We start from the raw sequence: 20,828 nt of genomic DNA on the forward strand, positions 1-20,828 counted from the left end.
AACGCTCTACTGGGTGGTTGTTCTGCTCGGCTTTTAAACAGACTACAGTTGGTCCAAAATGCAGCAGCTAGAGTTCTTACTAGAACCAGAAAGTATGACCATATTAGCCCAGTTCTGTCAACATTACATTGGCTCCCTATTAAACATCGTATAGATTTTAAAATCTTGCTACTTACTTATAAAGCTCTAAATGGTTTAGCTCCCCAGTACCTAAGTGAGCTCTTAATGCATTATAGTCCTTCACGTTCTATTGCGATCTCAGAATTCAGGCCAGTTGATAATACCCAGAATATCAAAATCAACTGAAGGCGGCAGATCCTTTTCCTATTTAGCACCTAAACTCTGGAACAATCTTCCTAGCATTGTTCGGGAAGCAGACACACTCTGTCAGTTTAAATCTAGACTAAAAACACATCTCTTTGCTCTTGCATACACATAACACATTATCAATACATTAACATTTTTCAAATCCGTTAAAGGATTGTTACGCTGCAATAATTAGGTCGGCCGGAACCGAGAACATTTCCTATAACACTAGATATACCTGTACATCAGAATAAGAATGGCATCTACGCTAATATCAATCTCTCTGCTTATCCTGAGGTTTGCCGGGTGCTGGATCCAGGCCGTATCCAGATCAGATGGAGAACCTGTGTCTGGACCTGACTACAATGTAGCCCAGGAGACAATGGGCCTACAGATCCAGTTCTGGCTGCATCTATAATTCAGATTTTTAATCTCCGTATCCGCTTACATATATTTATATATAATCTATTTTTAATCTCTATAATAAAAATGTATAATTCAGATTTTGATCTCCATATCCATTTACATATATTATATATATCTTCCAAGGGGTTTTTTCCCTCCTAGGACTTTTTTCCCAGTGTTAGCACGCTGGGTTTTTCTCCTAGGGGGTTTTTTCCACCCCTGGGAGTCAGCCGACATTGGCTTAATGTAGCACCATCTTGTATATGTTACATATTACCACGCTTGCTTGTACAGCTTATTTTTAACCACTTCCCTTTTTTCTGTGCTTCTAATATGTAAAGCTGCTTTGAAACAATTACCAATTGTAAAAGCGCTATATAAATAAATTTGACTTGACTTGACTTGACTATTTTGAGTACATTTTTAAATCTGTAATTTTACTTGTATTTAAGTGCAAATTAAGCTGTAATCTACTTCACTACTTGTAAAATCACATTCCGTTACTGATGCTGTGTTCCAGGCAGTTTTTGAGCACGTAAGTCACGACTTCAAACCAAGCAAACCAGCATGGCGGACCGTACAGGGCTTATGCTCATTTACAATCATTTCTATCGCCAAAGGTGTTTACTCCTTGCTTATTTGAGGGAAATAGAGGAGGAAAAATTGGCAACAGAAACTGTTATACCTTTTATTTTACGTCAGTGGTTCTCAAACTTTTTACACCAAGTTCCACCTAAGAAAATATTTCTCTCTCCAAGTACCACCATAATAGGGAAGCAGAGCTACGAACCGACTGGCCTAAACTCTGTGTTTTTTCCCTCACTGCGCCTGCGTGAAAAAATAAATTAAACCAATCTTCAATGCAGCAAGAAAGAAAACGGAGATCTTTAAGTTCTATCTATCCAACTTGCTGCAATTTAGCAAAATGTTGCTTACCTCCAGTTCGTGTTGCATGATGGATAAACCCACGTCTTTCAAGCCACCTGGGTGTAGCTACATAACCGGTGCCTCTTGTATTAATTTACTTGATCATTAATTTATATGTTTCGCTTTTCACTTTCTATTTACTCATGTAGGCTATTTAATATTTACTTAATTTTATTAAATGCGGAAATGTGAACTGTTGTCCATCATTTGGCAATTGGTGATAAAGAAAAATGTCACGTCTCATATAGGAATTTTTTCCATTTTAAACCAGGAAGGCGAGTCAGTGTCTACTTTATATCACACAAGCAATGTGCAAACTTTGCGCGAGAGTTATGCCGATGAAGACGTCTCAATCCCCTGTCAATTATTCATCAGCCTTTACAGAAAATACAAGTAAAACCGACGAGCTTTCGGTGCATATTCTCTCAGAGACAACGAGAGATAAATCCTACTTCAACCTGATAACGGTAGGCTATATGTCTTAATTTATTTTCTTTCAAATTTGCTGACAATCCATCAGCCTACACGTGCTCTCAGGTCTGCCAACCTGAGGCTTTTAGTGGTTCCTAGATCGCGGCTCAAGACCAGGGGAGATCGAGCCTTTTCAATAGCGGCACCAAAACTCTGGAACAGTTTGCCCACGGATATTAGAACTGCCTCAACTCTGTCCATTTTTAAATCTAAGTTAAAAACTGTATTATTCGATCTGTCCTATTCTACATGACGGGTGATGTTGATGTCCTGTTTCGATGTCCTGTCGTCTATTTTGTGATTCTGTCGTTTTTATTTTGTACAGCACATTGGTCAACAGCAGTTGTGTTTAATTGTGCTTTATAAATAAATTGAAATTGAAAATTAATATTTCTCTTGTGGCCCATAAACTACGTAGAAAATGAGAAGAGAAGTATTTAGTATTAAACAAGTTGTTTTTGAATGAAGCTGCTTTTCATTGACTGATTATTGCAGTCTTCGGACACATGGCTACTGTTAATCATTTTAATTATATGCATTTAAATCATTGTATAAATGTCTTTAAATAATTTTCAGTGAGGAGTAATTATAAGCTAATCAAATCTTTTATTATCCTCGCAGCGCGTCGGTTATACGGTGATGCGCTATCAAATATTGCGGGCCAAATTAATTGTAATATCAATTTAATAATAAATAGGCCTACCCTATACTACTACTACTACTACTACTAATAATAGGCTAATTATTATTATTATTATTATTATTATTATTATTATTATTATTTAATATATAAATTGGAAATGCTAAATCCTCTTGATATCCATAGCTGCTGCTTTTGACAATATCTCTGGAAACATATTGTCAATCGGCGCATCCCAGTGCGTGGGTTTATCGTGCATATTTCAAACGCATAGTGTGAGCAGTAGAGTCACGTCTCGACCATCGGACCGCATAGTGTGAGCACATAAATCGTGCGTTTTGGCTTTACATCGCACGCGATCTACTCGTACAGTGTGAGTTGGTAACCTTGCTGAAATCGCACAGATATCGCACAGTGTATGCCTGCCTTTAGTCGGCCGAAGCACAAAATCTGCCCGTCGGCTTGGTGCCACCCAGGTAGGCTTGGTCGATCTCTGAACTGTAGGCCTAGAGGGTACAGTAGTGACCCCGAGATAATATTGTAACACAGTTCGTAGATATGGGAAGAAGGAGGCGGGAACCGGCAAACGTTTAAACAAACTTTAATATAAAATAAACAAAGAACAAAACGAAAGTAATGCCGGCAGACCCTCGCGGACATCTGCCGGCCACACAAACATAATAAAACATCAAATAAGGTCCAGGCCTGGTCCTCTGTCGTCCTTCACTGTCGTCGCTCCTCCTTTTATGCTCCCGGAGCTCCTCCGTGAGAGACTCGAGGCCGGTGAGCCTCCCAGGTGGAGCTCGTTATCTCCTCGCGCCGTTCCCTCACAATATAATCCAAGAAGAGAATATTATTGGCCTACCTGACTCCTTCTGAACCTACAAAGGTGAAAATCTTTTACAGGAGTTGAGTAATATGAACAGAGGAAGTGTCTCGTGACCAAGATAGATGGTAGAAACCATCCAGAGGGCGACGCGGCACACAACTTTCGTAAATCTGTAATGGACGGAGATTAACTTGCTGTCGAACTTCGTAAAGATTATACATGAAGGGAGAACAGGACATATTTGGTCAAAGTAAATCTCTTAAGATCGCGTACAGAGTTTGTGTTTCTGCCGTAGTACCAAACTTTATTTGTTATTTTACTGTTGTATGTTGTGCAGCGAATGAGATTAGAGCCCAATGGAAATACCTTCGAGATAAACATTACGAGATAAACATTGCAAACAATGGCTGATTGTCAGCACAAGTCTCAGGTCAATATATGTGAGAGTCAAATCATCATTGTCTTTTTTTAACAAATGATGATGTTTCTTAGATTTATGCAAAGTGACTTAAAATATCTGCTAAAGTAAACCTGGCTCTGGCTGTAACAGTCATTTCTCAATTTCTATCAGTCTACTGCATACATCAGGTGAGACGTACATGCGTTTTGATGACAGGCTGTGATTTTCCCCATAGGCGTTCTCTTGAAAAACCGGTTTCCTTTGTTTTCCCGGAAATGAGTTTCAGAGCTTTTTCTCGAGAAGCCAGTTCAGAGGAGGAACACGAAGCCTACAAATGTCCTAGTTTTTCACGGTAAGTAAATACTGCTTCATAAAATACTGACCTATGGAGATTTAAATGAACTGATTCCAGACCTTCAGCATCAGACACTGAGACATTGTGAATTAGTTTGTGTTCATTAATAAAGATCAAGGCAACTATTTTATCATTTCAAAGTAATTATAGCTGTTTAACACAAATGTCTTCTTGTCCTGCAGACGTGAATCAGTAGGACGATGGAGTCTGTTTCAGATCACCTTCTGGATGCTCTGGACGATCTAGAAACAGATGAACTGAAGAGGTTTAAATGGCGCTTAAAAAATCGTAAGGGCTTTTCCAGGGCTGATCTGGAGAAGGCAGACGCTCCTGACACAGTGGACCTGATGATGAAGTGTTTTGTACCAGAAGAAGCTGTGAAGATCACGGTGGGCATCCTGAGGAAGATGAACCAGAACCATCTGGCTGAACAGTTGGAGAAGAAACACAAGCAAGGTAACAGGGTCATGTAAAGTGATACTAAAGAATTGATTTTTCTGAACATACTTGAAATATGCTAGATTTAGTGACTTTTTTCAGAAAAGCATCTAGCGATATAACTATAGTGTACAAATCTACTCTATATTCTGAGAGTTGATATCATCGTCCAGTGAGCGCGAGGTCTTGTTTTCCTGCGTGTGTCAGAGACGAGCAGCAGCAACTACATGAGAAAGACCTTCTGGTGCTCTAGCTTTCTCTCGGAGTGATCACTTGACATGTAAACAGCCAAATTCACAGCACAGTCATCACCTTTAATGGATGTGTACAATGACGAGGCTATTATTCAAGGTTGTCCTTCAATTCATATTTTCTATTTGATCAGTGTTCTGACGACAGAAACAGAGAAATATGAGAACAGCTTTATTGTGCTGTATTAAAATATTCAGTGTGAGCACAGAGCGAAAGAGAGAAGAAAACAACTAAAGGCCTGACACAGGGCGTCATGGATATGCTAATTAGCACATGATGTCATCTAATGACTCTTCAAGCAGGCTTTAGCTGCTTTTCATTGTAAGTAGTTGACAGTGAGTTGAGTGAATGTTTAAAGAGTGATGCTTTACATAATAAAGATCATTCTATAATTTCATGTCCATTGATGATACTTTTTTCTAAGAGTTTCTTCAGCTATATCATATGTTATCCATTAAGAGAATGCATCCTATAATCTCACACCAATATTTCATGCACCCTGTTTTTCAGTTTCCATGAAACTGCTCTTATTTTACTTTTTTTAATGTCCGCTTTCTGAAGTGAGTCCAAAATAATGAATAACCCTCTACCACACACATTATGATAAATCTATAGAAAAAAATATTTGACTCTTTTTCTTTTCTTAGAATGGCTTAACTTGAAGTGCTGTAAAAAAAAAAAAATTGGAAAAAAATATTATTTTAAGGTACTTTATGATATGTTGCCATATGGCAACAACGCGCAATAGTGGAAATAACTTAGAATAAGTGTAAGTGTATATAGTTAATATTTTTCCTTAGAAATGTTGTTTCTATTGAATAAATTGGTGCTATTATAAGCTTTAGCAGTAATTATAAACAGCTTATACTTATTTTCCAACATCTTGTGTTTTTATTTATTCCATTCTCTTTTGCTGAATAATGCTTCTTTGAATTTCATTACGTTTTCATGAATATTATTTAAATTGCAAATGTAGACAGTTAAAGACAAATCTAATACTGGTCATCATGTATCATAAAACACTGACATAAAACCAAAATCATTGCAGTTCATGAAAATTAAACATTACGCAATCTTATGAGAGGAAGGTTATGAACATGAACCCCCCAAAATCCTTAAAAACTTCACCTTTTTTCTGTATGAAACTTCAAAAAGCATTTTTTTTCAGAGGTGAGACACATGTACACATCACATTTGGTGCAGTTCACCCTAACAATACACTTACATCCCACTTACACCTGCCTATTTGAGACACAATGGTAGGCCAGTGGTAGGTACGGGCCAGTATACTGGCTGTGGTGGCAGATCTCCGATGTGATTTAATCCATAATACAAATGCCATGGCAGTCCTTAACAAACGACTAATCAACATTATATCACTAGCATTAATGTTGTTATTGTTACATATTAACAGACTGCAGCTGGTCTTTGCTAACCTATTATAATAAAGTTATTGCAGTGTTGCCATATGCCAACACAGACATTTTATCGATTTACCAAAAACTAATTTCATAAAAACTTTTTTGAGTGGTGAATATGTCATCATACCCTACCTGTGATGATGTTAACAATTTTTTTGTGAATGTGACATGGGCGGGTCCTTGTTTGTTACTGACGTTTTAATTTGCTTTCAGCAACTACATACAAGAGTCGGCAGTCTGTCAGAAAATCGCGCCACAGAAAAAATCGCATGTCATGTGACTTAACCAAAGCACATCATTGGCTAAACTAAGGTCTTCTCTTACCAACAAAAAAAACAAGAACGTTCTTTTCAAGAGACAGTGGCAAGGAAATAAACGTATGTTGCCATATGGAAACACCAGAGGGATAAAAATGTTAAAGTCAGGATAATAGAAATGAATTAAATAGATAATCTAAATATTTTGGAAAAATAGTTTAAAATTAATTTTCTTTCAAATCAGAAAATATTTCATCTTTTTAATGTCCACAAAAATTCTGTCAACTGACAGAAAATAACTAACCAAACACCCTGAAAAATAAAAAATGGTTTATCCCAAAACCATGTGACCTGCAATATTTTTTATGATTTTATTTCAAATAAAAATTGAAATGTGAGGTTAACCTGATGGAGAAAACAGCATTTGGTTGGCCGGACAAGGCCTGCCGTTGAAATGATGAGTGAAAATGGTTACTGTTACTCTTGAATAAAATAGTGTTCATGACCCCACTGTGTGACTGCGTCCTCTGATGATAATGAATTACTTGCCATAGATTAGTTTTTATCATAATTTAACCCTATATATGTGTCGTCGGACATGAAGTGTGTGTGCGTGTAACATGAGCATGTGTACATGCATGAAGGTGAATCAAGATGAGCAAGCATCAATGGATGGATATTTCACTAATTTTACTAAATTAACTTGTTAATTTGCAAGTGGAAACACAAGAGATCGTCACATTTTAATGACTTGTGTGCCACTGCAGCAACGTGTCCAGTCAACTACGTCACTGTCATTGTCAACTATGTTTTGACTGATTTATTCGTTTTCAATATACTGCTGCTTTTGATATTATTTTCATTCTGATCTCTTTCTCTCTCTCACAGCTCAGGCTGAGGGCAGTATCGAGGGTCCTGACCCCGCTGGAGCCAGTTCAGAACCGACGAAGGGTAAATAATCATCACCGTCTGTACAGAGAAACCCAGATTTGAGTTTATTCTTACAGATGTGGCCTTGAAGAATGCATGTTTTTACCTGGCATCACACAGTTCGTCACACATGATCACAGTGATTCCTGCAGGCACGGCTCTTAAAATGTAAAGAAGTGTGTTGAGCTTTACACAAAATCCACAACAAACTGCAGCTCATTGGTTCCCAGACTTTTTCTGCCTGGCCCCATTGTGGTAATTAACACACTAACTTACACTATTAGTTAATAAAATATGTTATTAAGGAATTAATACATCATGAAACGTTTAATTAATAGCATTTCTATTAATCATATAGATTCTTTTTTAGTTGCTGATGCAGTAATCATTAATTAATGGTTTAGTTCTTCATGAGTCATACATTAAAACCAGTATTGTAAAGTGTTACTTCTAAAAGTTATCACAAATTGTAGGTGTAGCATCAGGGAATGAAAGCATAGTGATTCAGTACATTATGTATTGTACTAAACCGAGTCTTTGGGCTGTGTGCATGCTTTGCTATCAAGTCAGAAAAATATTTTCCCAAGCAGCTTTAACTGAGTGCTGATAGCTCACCATGCCATCTCTCGTTTCTTATTTTGAGGAAACAAATTAGCCTATTCACGATATAATATGAATGAAAAAATAATTATTAGATTATTAGTAATAGTAACACTAACACTTCTTTGCACTTTCTGCAGGTATTCATGAGATAATGTGAACATAAATATCACTCAATTAAGCTGCTCTTTATTTCATATTACTCCGTTCAGATTCAACTCAGTTACAGTGACTTGAGTGATACAACAATTGTCTTATTATTTCATGCATATTTTTATACAGTTATGCAAGTAAACATTTGAACTAAACTAATTCATCACCAGTTCTCGAGACTATATTATTATAGTCTCTTATTATTTAATAATAATATTATTATTATTATATTAGTTATACGGAGGCATGTCTGTTAAAATCACACATTTACATACTGTTGATTCTACTGATACCAAGAGCTGAACGAATATCTGATAACAGTGTGTTTTAAGAATTTAAGATATCAGTATTTAAAACATATTTAATTAGAACTAAACTGTGGCTTCCATGTGTTCACAGAAGTGTTCATAATAAACAGTAGAATTATAATATAAGCTAATCATTGATTGACTGATCAATAATGTGTCATACTCAGTGTCTCTTTGAGAAAGACTAATAAGGAGGTCTGAGATTAAAACTCAAATCTATTCAATCACAATTCTTCTCTTTAATTTCCATGTTATTTCTCACAGTTTACAGATTTTAAGGATTGTGTCACAGATGGTTACATTCCCTCTCTAATCAGATCTGTGATCAGTTCATGTCTACAGAAGACAAATCAAATATGGTGACGTGTCAGTAATGATATCAATCCCTCAGTAGATGTTGTGTCAGGATTTGGGCTCTGTAAACAGCATTTCTCTAAATATCTTCTGTGTTGGAGGATTTCTGCGCAGAGAAGCTCAAAAAGATCTCATGATTCATCTGCTCTCAGAAATGATCCTCCATCATCTCATGTAGATCCTCATATTAGAAATATGTTAGTAATGATGCAGGGATGATTTTCTCCTGATTATAATCACACTCTTCATGTCTCTTGATTTCCACAGGAACTGATCCCAAGACCAGGAATGACTTCCTACAATGTAAGTCACTGAGAAAACAAGCAGAGAAACTCATTGAGTGTGTTCATGTGAACAAATGCATGTTGAATTAAAAAAAATCAAGTCACAAAAACACACACACACACACACACACACAGTTGCTTTTCTTAAAACAATAACGTTATTTCTCTCTTACAAATGTTCAAATTAACACAGAAGTAATGAGATAAAAGTTTAGTTCACATATAAACACTGATGTCTATGGTAGGGATCAAAATAAAAAGTTACTTGTCGCTTGAAATAATGATTGTATCTATTGCATCGTTACACCATTAAAGACAAGTATGGCAAGACTTTACTGACAGCTGAAGACCAAGAGAAAGATGGGTCGAACACTTCAAGGACACGCTCAACCTACCAACGCCTGTGGATCATTTTGCCTTCGACCCACCTGCTCCGAAAACAACCTGGCAGTGAATATGGACGGGATCACAACGGCCGAGACGGCGGCAGCAATATGGCTATTAAAGAACAACAAGGCGCCAGGACTGGACATGGTGGCGGCGGAGATGCTGAAGCACGGCGGCCACCTCATCGTCGATCAGCTGACGGCCCTCCTACACTCGTGCTGGGAAATGGCCCGGAGGATTGGCGAAGAGGGGTCATTGTCAAGCTCCCGAAGAAATCTCACCGATTGCTACAATTGGAGAGGAATTACACTTCTGTCCATCCCTGGAAAGGTCTTCGGTATCGTCCTTTTACAATGCCTAAGACAGGCAGTGGACGAGAAACTTGGAGAAGAACAAGCCGGATTCCATCGCAGAACGTCATGCAATGAACAAATCTTCATCCTACGAAACATCATCGAGCAAAGCTTGGAATTACAGCAGCGACTATCGATTGCCTTTATCGATTTCATCAAGGCATTCGATAGTGTGCACCAGGACTCGCTGTGGTGCATCGCCTGTGAATTCAGCATTCCTGAAAGATTCGTCAATGTCTTTCGGGAACTCTACCATGAATCCAGCTGCTGCGTTCCAACGGAGGCGGGCAATACTGACTATTTCACTATCCAGACTAGGGATGGGTATCGTTAAGGTTTTAACGGTATTACTACTCTTACCGATACTGCTTATCGATCCGGTACTTTAACGGTATTCTTATCGGTACTTTATATATATATATATAAAATAGAGAGAGAGAGAGAGAGCTAAATTAACTTTTCTTTATATTATATGTTTTATATAAGATACAGTAAGAACAAAGTAAACCAAACTGACAAATACAATAAAACAAAGATACAAATTAAATAAAGTGCTTTCATTTGTTCATGTGTTCAGGTAAGTAATATAGGCCTAGCCTATAAAAGAAATCTAAGTAAAGTAACCAGATGTAAAATAACACTGCATGGTTTTCACAGTATAAATTAACAGATTAATGCTTATTAAAGCTAACTATATTAAGATGAAGAGCTGTGAGTGATTTTCTCTTTGCATTTTGTTGTTTGATTAACACAGATGGCACAATCATCAGAAGGCGACTGCTGTCACTTTAAGACAATAGATATTAACACACATCGGATTTTCTCCCAGCTGTTCATGTACACTTACGATATAAACTGCGTTTAAGTAGCTAAACACGCTCCAATCCGGTCATTTTAACATACTTGTGTGTGTATTTGATCGTTTGGACGTGCACATGAAGCCCAAAGTGTAATTTGTTTGTCTATTTTTATCCGTTTTGGAGCGCACACACAATTCAGCCTGAGGAGCAGCGTGTCTTGCGTGGATTATTGTGCTTTCAGCGTTCTAAAACATTGATAATAATTATCAAACATTTACTGCAATTTAGCAACAGTAAAGACTGCATTTTACAACAATCACCGACTGTGCTGATTCTGACGTTAAGTTTGGGTTTAGGGAGGAAGGATCGCGCACAGCTCTGAAGAGAATGAAGGTGTGCAAGACGAAATGAAAAGTTTTACCTCAGATATCTTCTTTCTGATCCTTGGAAGCCTTAATATCACAGGCCTAAAGTGTAAGCAGACGTTTAGTTGTTTAGTTCTCCCTCTATCGTCACCATTAAACAGGCTTTCATGTTGTGAGCGAGATCTCTCTTCTGGGTTGCGAAAGCAAAAATGCATCATACACAAATGTCCTAATATTATTGCATACAGACACAGCTGGCGACTCTGGCGAGACAGAATTATAAGATAATGTCTATATAGCAATAATAAATGTACGTGTATTTTCTTCATAATTTCTCCAGTACTGATAGCAGAACCGGTAACGTCAGAGCTTATCGATACACCGGTCTTTCATAATTTAGCCAATTTAATACCGGGTTTTGGTACCCATCCCTAATCGAGACTGGCGTACGGCAAGGGCAGGGGTAGGCAAGTCCGGTCCTAGAGAGCCGCGGTCCTGCAGAGTTTAGCTCCAACCCTGAAAAAAAACCTTCAGCTGCCTATAGCCTTAGTAATCCTGAAGAGCTTGATTAGCTTGTACAGGTGTGTTTTGATTAAGGTTGGAGCTAAACTCTGCAGGACAGCGGCTCTCTAGGACCGAACTTGCCTGGGCAAGGGTGTATTCTATCTCCGTTCCCGTTTCTTATGGTGGTCGACTTCGTCATGCGCAGGGCAATGATCCAACACGAATTCAGAATCCCGTGGCGAGAGCCGGAATGGCTGACCGATCTCGACTTATCCGACGACATTGCCCTGATCGGAGCAACAAAAATGGACACCCAAGAAATGATGCCGAGCTTGAACAGGAGGTGGCTAAGGTCGGACTCCACAAAATGAAGATCATGCAAATTGGATATGCTGGCAGAAGCAAGAACAGCGCCCCTGTGACGATCGGACAACAACAAATCGAGGAAGTTGATGAGTTCACCTATTTAGGCAGTGTCGTGGCCAATGATGGAGATGCCGAACAGGATGTCGTGTGCCAGATTGGGAAGGCCTCGGCAGTCTTCCAAAGACTCAAGCCCATCTGGGCAACCATGACGATCTCCATCAAGACCAAGGTGCACCTGTTCAACAGAAGTCTTTATGAGCGAGTCACTGAATCAATTGATTTTTAAAATAATTCCTTCAAATTAATGAAACATTATTAATAAATACTCTGCAGCAATTAACATTTGGTCAGAACCTCTAGTAATTTTCATGTCATTTTGTTTAGTAGTTTGTTTAGAATTTTTTATTTGTGATCAACATTTTTTATTTTTTATTACATATAACAGACAAATGGGGAAGGGAGGACAACAAACATATTATCAATAATTTTACAAAAAAATCACATTATATTGTCATTCCCATTCACAGTCCAACAAGCTGGAAGAAAACCAGCTCTGTGTCATTGCCAGCAAACAACATTCTCTTTTTAATGAATCAATACAGGAGTCAGAATCATTATTGTGAAGACATAAACCTGGACCAGAGACGCAATCAACCTGCAGGAAAAAGGACAAAACAGAATTCACATAAGTCCAGGACCATTGGACATTCCCAAAACATGTACAACCGTGATCTCTATTTAAAAAAAAAGTGATTCTGAATGTATCCTGAATCGTGCCGCTCTGTGCTGTTTATTATGTGTCATGTTAGAGATCAACATTATAAACCCTGACAAGTGCAACAACATTACATTAATATTAATACTGAACTGATATCTTGTTTCAACACAATCAATAAATGAAACACAAGATGGCGCCAGTTGTTTGAATGAAACCGTGTTGCCATGGACAACAGTGAATATGTCCGAGTACTAACTGCTGATGGACCAATCAGAATCGCATGTTATAGAGAATCACGTAATAAACGCCTCAGTCAAGTTTGATTTTGGCCCTTCATTGGTAAGTTTGTGCAGCTCTGCTTAGGCGTTTCTTCACAGCAGCTGCTCTTGGTAACAGACCTGAGAGTCGATCACCGAGCTTTAAGATTCACAACTACAGATGAGATTCTGTGAGAGACGAGAAGATCCTAAATCAAGTTCAGATCTGAGACAAATCCTACATGAACTCGTCAGATCTGAACTCAAGATTCTGAAATACAAACCCGATTCCAAAAAAGTTGGGACACTGTACAAATTGTGAATAAAAACAGAATGCAATGATGTGGAAGTTTCAAATTGCAATATTTTATTCAGAATACAACATAGATGACATATCAAATGTTTAAACTGAGAAAATGTATCATTTTAAGGGAAAAATAAGTTGATTTTAAATTTCATGGCATCAACACATCTCAAAAAAGTTGGGACAAGGCCATGTTTACCACTGTGTGGCATCCCCTCTTCTTTTTATAACAGTCTGCAAACGTCTGGGGACTGAGGAGACAAGTTGCTCAAGTTTAGGAATAGGAATGTTGTCCCATTCTTGTCTAATACAGGCTTCTAGTTGCTCAACTGTCTTAGGTCTTCTTTGTCGCATCTTCCTCTTTATGATGCGCCAAATGTTTTCTATGGGTGAAAGATCTGGACTGCAGGCTGGCCATTTCAGTACCCGGATCCTTCTTCTACGCAGCCATGATGTTGTAATTGATGCAGTATGTGGTCTTCCCTGAAAGAGACGACGTCTGGATGGGAGCATATGTTGTTCTAGAACTTGGATATACCTTTCAGCATTGATGGTGCCTTTCCAGATGTGTAAGCTGCCCATGCCACACGCACTCATGCAACCCCATACCATCAGAGATGCAGGCTTCTGAACTGAGCGCTGATAACAACTTGGGTTGTCCTTGTCCTCTTTAGTCCGGATGACATGGCGTCCCAGTTTTCCAAATAGAACTTCAAATTTTGATTCGTCTGATGACAGAACAGTTTTCCACTTTGCCACAGTCCATTTTAAATGAGCCTTGGCCCAGAGAAAACGCCTGCGCTTCTGGATCATGTTTACATATGGCTTCTTTTTTGACCTATAGAGTTTTAGCCGGCAACGGCGAATGGCACGGTGGATTGTGTTCACCGACAATGTTATTCCTGAGCCCATGTTGTGATTTCCATTACAGTAGCATTCCTGTATGTGATGCAGTGCCGTCTAAGGGCCCGAAGATCACGGGCATCCAGTATGGTTTTCCGGTCTTGACCCTTACGCACAGAGATTGATCCAGATTCTCTGAATCTTTGGATGATATTATGTACTGTAGATGATGATAACTTCAAGCTCTTTGCATTTTTTTCTCTGAGAAACTCCTTTCTGATATTGCTCCACTATTTTTGGCCGCAGCATTGGGGGAATTGGTGATCCTCTGCCCATCTTGACTTCTGAGAGACACTACCACTCTGAGAGGCTCTTTTTATACCCAATCATGTTGCCAATTGACCTAATAAGTTGCAAATTGGTCCTCCAGCTGTTCCTTATATGTACATTTAACTTTTCCGGCCTCTTATTGCTACCTGTCCCAACTTTTTTGGAATGTGTAGCTCTCATGAAATCCAAAATGAGCCAATATTTGGCATGACATTTCAAAATGTCTCACTTTCAACATTTGATATGTTATCTATATTCTATTGTGAATAAAATATAAGTTTATTAGATTTGTAAATTATTGCATTCCTTTTTTATTCACAATTTGTACAGTGTCCCAACTTTTTTGGAATCGGGTTTGTAGATCCAGACCAGAGCAAAGCATGCTGGGAACTGCCCAGTTTCAGTTCATTCAACACAAATGATGAAGTGAACTTCAGTTTGACGTGTTTAAGTGGATTTACTCAATTAAATCAGGACAGAATGTGCAGTAATTGTGTGCTTTAACTCATTTTAATGAAGTTCATTTAACAAGCAGCAGAAATCATGTTTACAGTGTAGATTAAAAGATGGACAGATTGATGATTCCTGATTGTGATGTGTTTTATTTCCATCAGATTCCCATCAACTCGCTCTGGATCTGAACACAGTGAATAAACACCTCCGTCTGTTTGAGAGGAACAGAGTGATCACTGACACTAACACGCCACAATCGTATCCTGATCATCCAGACAGATTTGATTATTATCTTCAAGTGTTGTGTAGAGAGAGTGTGAGTGATCGACGCTGTTACTGGGAGGTTGAAAGGAGAGGAGAACATGGTGTGTCTATATCAGTGTCATATAAGAGCATCAGCAGGAAGGGAGAGGGTTATGAGTGTGGGTTTGGATATAATGATCAGTCCTGGAGTTTGGACTGCTCTTCTTCCAGTTACTCATTCAGACACGATAACACAGAGACTAATCTCCCTGTAGAGCCCATCAGCAGTAGAGAAGAAGTGAATGGGTATTACTATAGAGTAGGAGTGTATGTGAATCACAGAGCAGGAACTCTGTCCTTCTACAGCGTCTCTGGAGACTCAATGATCCCTATCCACACAGTCCAGACCACATTCACTCAACCGCTCTATCCTGGGTTTGGGGTTTTATCTTATGGATCATCAATGAAACTGTGTTGATGAATCAGAACAGACTGACGAGAAACTATACCCATAATGCTTTGAGCTCATGATGATCCAGTGACAGTGAGATGTTATAGAGTCTCTTATTTACATTAATACTGACACTGAAATATCATGTCACAATAAATATGTGTGTGTGTGTGTGTGTGTGTGTGAATGAGGGTATAGGGGGTGATTTCGAACACAGCAAAGATAGAAAAAATATTAATAAACCATGTTCGTAGTGTGTGTGTATGTAGAACTGAGATTAGTTGAACATGTTTTAATCAGGTGTATTTCAGGGGTTCAAGCGCTGAAGCTGCAGCATCATTATTGTGTTTGTGCTGTTTATCAATGATTGTTTTTCTGCTCTAAACATGTCTGTACATCATTGAGGAAATAATAAAAACTTCTTCTGGACTGTTGGTGTTGTTCACTCAAAACTCATGAAAACCCTGATACATTAAAGCTCTGTGAAGATATGAAATGATCAACACACTCATTTATCTGCTGATCAAACCCAATGAATCCTGATACACTGATGATATCATGAGGAAACAGACCGATATACTCAGATCCAGCCATAGGGGGCGCTACAGCTGAAACACACTCTCAGATCTGCAGCTGTATCAACAAAAAAAAAATTCTCAAGTTCAATTTAACAGAGGTTAATCTTTTATTTTTTTATTTTTATTGATGCTCAAAACAGTATAGAAGTAATAACAAAATACAAAGGGGGACAATATAAATTGAACATATTGACAAATTATGAAAATGACATGAAACTGAAAAAAGGAAAATAATTACAAACAGATAATGTTTTTAAAGCTTTTTTGTTTTCAGACAATTTAATTGAAGTGAGGTATTTTCCAAATTCTTATATAAAAACAAGAAAAAGAGGTTTAGTGTTTAGATATTTAGAATTATGAATGTGGAATTTATCTAGTAACAAGATCAAATTAATAACATAAAACTGACTTTTTTTTAGATTGCTTATAGTCAACAAAACCTAGCACCACATCCTTCCAATACAACACACAATCATTATAAATTTCACTCCTAATAAATCCTGAACATCTTGCCAAATCGTTTTAGTGAAGGGACAATACCAAAAAAATGAACCACAGATTAATCAGAGTTATCACAGAAAGAGCAACTGGAGGAAATATCATTTTTGAATTTTTTAAGTAGTGGTTTGCAGGGTAGCACTTATGAATTATTTTAAAAGAAATCTCTTTTACTTTATTGGTTAAAAAAAAAGAAATGTGGATGCATCCATACTTTTTTTCCAACAGATATTATCTACTGCATCACTCCAATAAGCAGTCACAGGTGGTAAAGTATCAATGTCCTGCTGGAATAGTGAGCAGACTGATCTATTGTTATTTTTGTAGGGTGAAGCAAAACACAATTTGCCAACAGGAGTATTAACCAAACTCAGAGAGACTGGAAGCTGGGATTGATCACCTCTCAGTAAAGTAAAAACACCTGATGAGATTGAACCCGTTACTCTTGCAAACTCTTTGGGAGAATCAGGAAACTGAAAATGATCTAGAAATTGACAACAACAACCCTTGAGAATTGAGTAATTGGCTGACTAATAAAATATTTTTATCAAACCAATTCTGAAAAAATATAGATTTATTCTTGTATAAAATATACAGTTCTTCCAAATAAAATATTTATGAGGTGAGAAATTGTGCTTGAATATCAAAGACCAAGCCAAAAGAGCCTGCCTATGAAAAGCTGGTAATTTTTCAATTTTGTAGTTACATAACAGAAGAAAATCAAGGCCACCAAACTGAGAAAAGACATAATTGGGAATAAAGTTCCATAAAGACACTGAATTCTTTCTAAACTGGTTCAGCCAATTTATTCTGAAGGAATCATTTAGAGTACTAAAATCCAAAATATTAAGACCACCCTTTTCACTAGTATTCATTACGACAGATTTTCTAATAGAATGAATTGAATTTTTCCACAAAAAATTAAAAAGTGTCTGATTAATAATTTTACCAAGCTTTGGCTCCAGATGAACAGACTGAGCAGCATAAATAAGCCTTGAGAGGCCTTCAGCCTTTGTAAGAAGTACCCTACCTCTCAAAGAGATCTCCTTGTAGCCACTGGTTAAATATCTTCTGTACCCGTAAGAGGTTGAAAATTAAAGGTGCATCTCTCTTTTTGGTCCTTCACTATCTGAATTCCTAGATAACAAACCTTTTCTCTTACAGGAACATAATGAATAAGGAGGTCATTGCAGTTTTTATGGCCAAAAGCTCATATTTTCTAATATTTAAATGCAGACCCAAGGCTTTGGAGAAAAAAATCAATAATATTTATTGCCAGAGGGATCTGCATAGCATCCCTCAGCTGACTGATGATCACCTCTCCTTCAGCAATAGCTGTTCCTTCCAGACTACTAGAATTGATTATAGAGTTCTGCTGTAATGCCATCGTTGCCAGGCGACTTCTTACATTTGAGATGTTTTATGGCATCAGTTACCTCTTCTAAGTGTGTATCCTGATCACAGAAATCTTTTTCTATAGCACTAATTGAATGTACATTTTGTAAGGAATCCAGAAAGTGGCAGAATCAGCACAGTAGCAAGAATTGTACATTTTAGAATAATTAAAATGAATAACGGTAGTTATTAATCTTATTGGCCTGTTTAGCTTGAGTCACTTGTGGTCTGTTAGGGGAGAAACAAGAATATTAACCGAAACATTCTCCTTTAAAATACTGTCTGCGACCAACCAAAAGTCTAAGCGAGACTGCCTCGTGCCATTTTTATTGCTAAATTATTCTGATTAAGGTGCATCTCTCTCCAAATATCAATCAAATTGTATTTTTGCTGAGCCATGAGCAAACCACAAATCCTTATTCCTCTGTGATCTCCAGAATTTTGCGTCATCGGTTACAGAATGCAACTCTTGGGGAAAAAAACAAACAGTTTTAAGCTGCTTTGAGAATAAAAATAAAGCTTTCCTTTTAACATGTCTCTCAACATCCTAGTATTAAGAGAAACAAGTGATAAAGACATAAAAGAACGAAACAAAGAAAACAGAACAAATTAGCGTACAGTATATAAGCAAGTAAAGGATATCAATTGTCCAAGCAACAGCAAAAAAACAGCCTAAAGTCAAGTTTTTGAAAAGTCTTCCATGAAGAAAAGTCCATTAGCTTTGAGAAAGGCAGGAGATTTCTTATCATTTGTGATGCAAACAGAATAATGATGGGTCATGGACGGGAGTTAGCTGCACCCTTCTTGCCCAGACGATGTGCGATGTCTAGCACAGCTTGGCAAATCTTGATGGCCTGGCCATTTTCATCTTCATCTTCTGAAACACCATTTAACCTTAGATTCCATTGTCTGGAGTAAGATTCCATCTCATCCATTCGCTGTTCAAGCATTTTGACGGGCTTTTCTAAGGCAAGCATGCAACCCTCCATCTTACACATCTTATTCTCCATCTCTTTAATTTCAGCAAAAGGAGCGTCAACTTTCTTACTCAGCTCATCGATTCAATTCTCTCAGTATATTGCAGTGATAAGTTTATTCAGCTCTTCCTGTCCTATAGTTGTAAAGCACTGCAGCTGTTCTTGAGGGGCGATAATTGAGGCTGAATCACAAAACTCTGTTAAAGGTTGTTCATTTACAATTGTATTTCTGATACTTTCGATTTTCTCAGTAAAGAAATTCATAAAGTCATCACTATTAAACTGTAATGAAATGTTTTGTTCTGGTGATGTCTGTTAATCTAGCCACTGTACTAAACAAGAACCGTGGATTGTTTTGGTTATTTTCTATGAGTTTGCAGAGATGCTCGGCTCTGGCTGCTTTTAGAGTCTTTCCACGTGAAAAAAAGCTAGGGTTTGCTGGACAAACATAGTTTCCCTAAATACTTCTTATTAAACCAGAGCTAATCATATATGTAATTGATTATAATTCGTTGTAGTTAATTCACAATATATGTTTAATTCCCCCTTGGGTCGATATATGCATAATAATAAATCATAAAGCTTTATTATATTCATATATCTAACCCATAAATGAATTAATAACTGTACAGAACCGCTACAGATATTTGGTGGAGATTTTGCGAGCAACGTTTTAAACTTGGTTTTGGTGTATGAATAATCTAGAATAAATTTGTGTGATTTAATGTGTGATGCGCGCTTTATTCAGTGAGACGTCCTCACTTTGAAGATACGTTAACAAGCTGCTTTGTGTCCGAAGACACTGTAGCGAATTGTTGACCGTAAAAGAAACTGCAGTCCATTAATATTCAGACTCGTGTGCAAGAGGGCGACAATCTTTTGCAATACAGTTTTAATATTAATTTCCGCTTGAATAAACGAATTGAATCGTAGTATTCAGCGTGTTTAGAGAGTCTGTGGCGAGATTCCTACTCCTCTCTCAAAAGGCCTTATATTTTGCCGCTATTAAATCTGAATTACTTGTGTCGTCCAATAATTCACAATAGCTGGCTCGCTCCGTGGTGACGTCATCGGCGTAGCTAACCAATTCACGTGACCGTTACAGATCTAGTCGGAACACACGGCGTAGAGGAAGCAGGAGTGTTAATATCGTGCTGTAAACTGACCGAGGACTGGTGAGCGTCAGCACAGGATGATTCCAGCACTGTCTGCCACTCGCGTAGCTCGGCCTGCTTCTCGAGAGGGTCTTGAATCTGTCGCTCCACGGCCTCCAGCTCCAACTGCACTGCATGCAGCTCAAACGTGTCCTCACCTGCACACAAAGGTAGAGAAACATCCGATACACTCGCCATTAGAACAGACGAACAATAATATAGTGAGAGGAGAGTACAAACGCTAGTGACCACGCCGCTACTGCTAGCGGGCTAAAGCTAATAGCGAATGTTCGTTTACCTTTTGGATAAACCAAAAGATAGAAACAAAATCTCTCACTGGTATCCTTTGTGTGTGAAATGTAAAGCTGGACAAAACAATGTTGTAAAATTAAAAGCTTTCAAAAGAAAAGATTTGGGTATAACTCTGTCTCAGTCCTGGAGAATTGCTGCCATGCAGAAGTCCTAGAGACTGCAATTAGGAAAATACACTAAATGTTAAAACTGATGTATATAATGATAATT

General features: G+C 37.9%; 1 protein-coding gene across 2 annotated transcripts; it reads left to right on the plus strand.

The window, feature by feature from the left end:
* Positions 1–4,199: 4,199 nt before the first annotated feature.
* LOC125246037 (tripartite motif-containing protein 16-like) lies at positions 4,200–16,133 on the plus strand. 2 transcript variants are annotated; one of them, XM_048156889.1, is made up of 5 exons: positions 4,200–4,330; positions 4,516–4,789; positions 7,590–7,652; positions 9,314–9,349; positions 9,646–12,704. In XM_048156889.1, exons 2-5 carry the CDS (start codon positions 4,534–4,536, stop codon positions 10,143–10,145), a joined length of 855 nt encoding a protein of 284 aa, XP_048012846.1. In that variant the 5' UTR covers positions 4,200–4,330; positions 4,516–4,533; the 3' UTR covers positions 10,146–12,704. The 2 variants fall into 2 exon arrangements, with proteins under 2 accessions (XP_048012846.1, XP_048012845.1); XM_048156888.1 differs by lacking the exon at positions 9,646–12,704 and adding an exon at positions 15,172–16,133 and having other exon boundaries at positions 4,233–4,330.
* The last annotated feature ends 4,695 nt before the right edge of the window (positions 16,134–20,828 follow it).

The sequence above is a fragment of the Megalobrama amblycephala genome, linkage group LG14, assembly GCF_018812025.1.
Source record: "Megalobrama amblycephala isolate DHTTF-2021 linkage group LG14, ASM1881202v1, whole genome shotgun sequence".
Classification (NCBI taxonomy): Eukaryota; Metazoa; Chordata; class Actinopteri; order Cypriniformes; family Xenocyprididae; genus Megalobrama; species Megalobrama amblycephala.

Bases quoted from the DNA above. Each gene is read 5' to 3' on its own strand.
- LOC125246037 (XM_048156888.1), top strand. From the start codon at position 4,534: ATGGAGTCTGTTTCAGATCACCTTCTGGATGCTCTGGACGATCTAGAA. The intron at 4,790-7,589 runs GTAACAGGGTCA...TCTCTCTCACAG, and splicing joins GGAGAAGAAACACAAGCAAG to CTCAGGCTGAGGGCAGTATC. The intron at 9,350-15,171 runs GTAAGTCACTGA...TATTTCCATCAG, and splicing joins CAGGAATGACTTCCTACAAT to ATTCCCATCAACTCGCTCTG.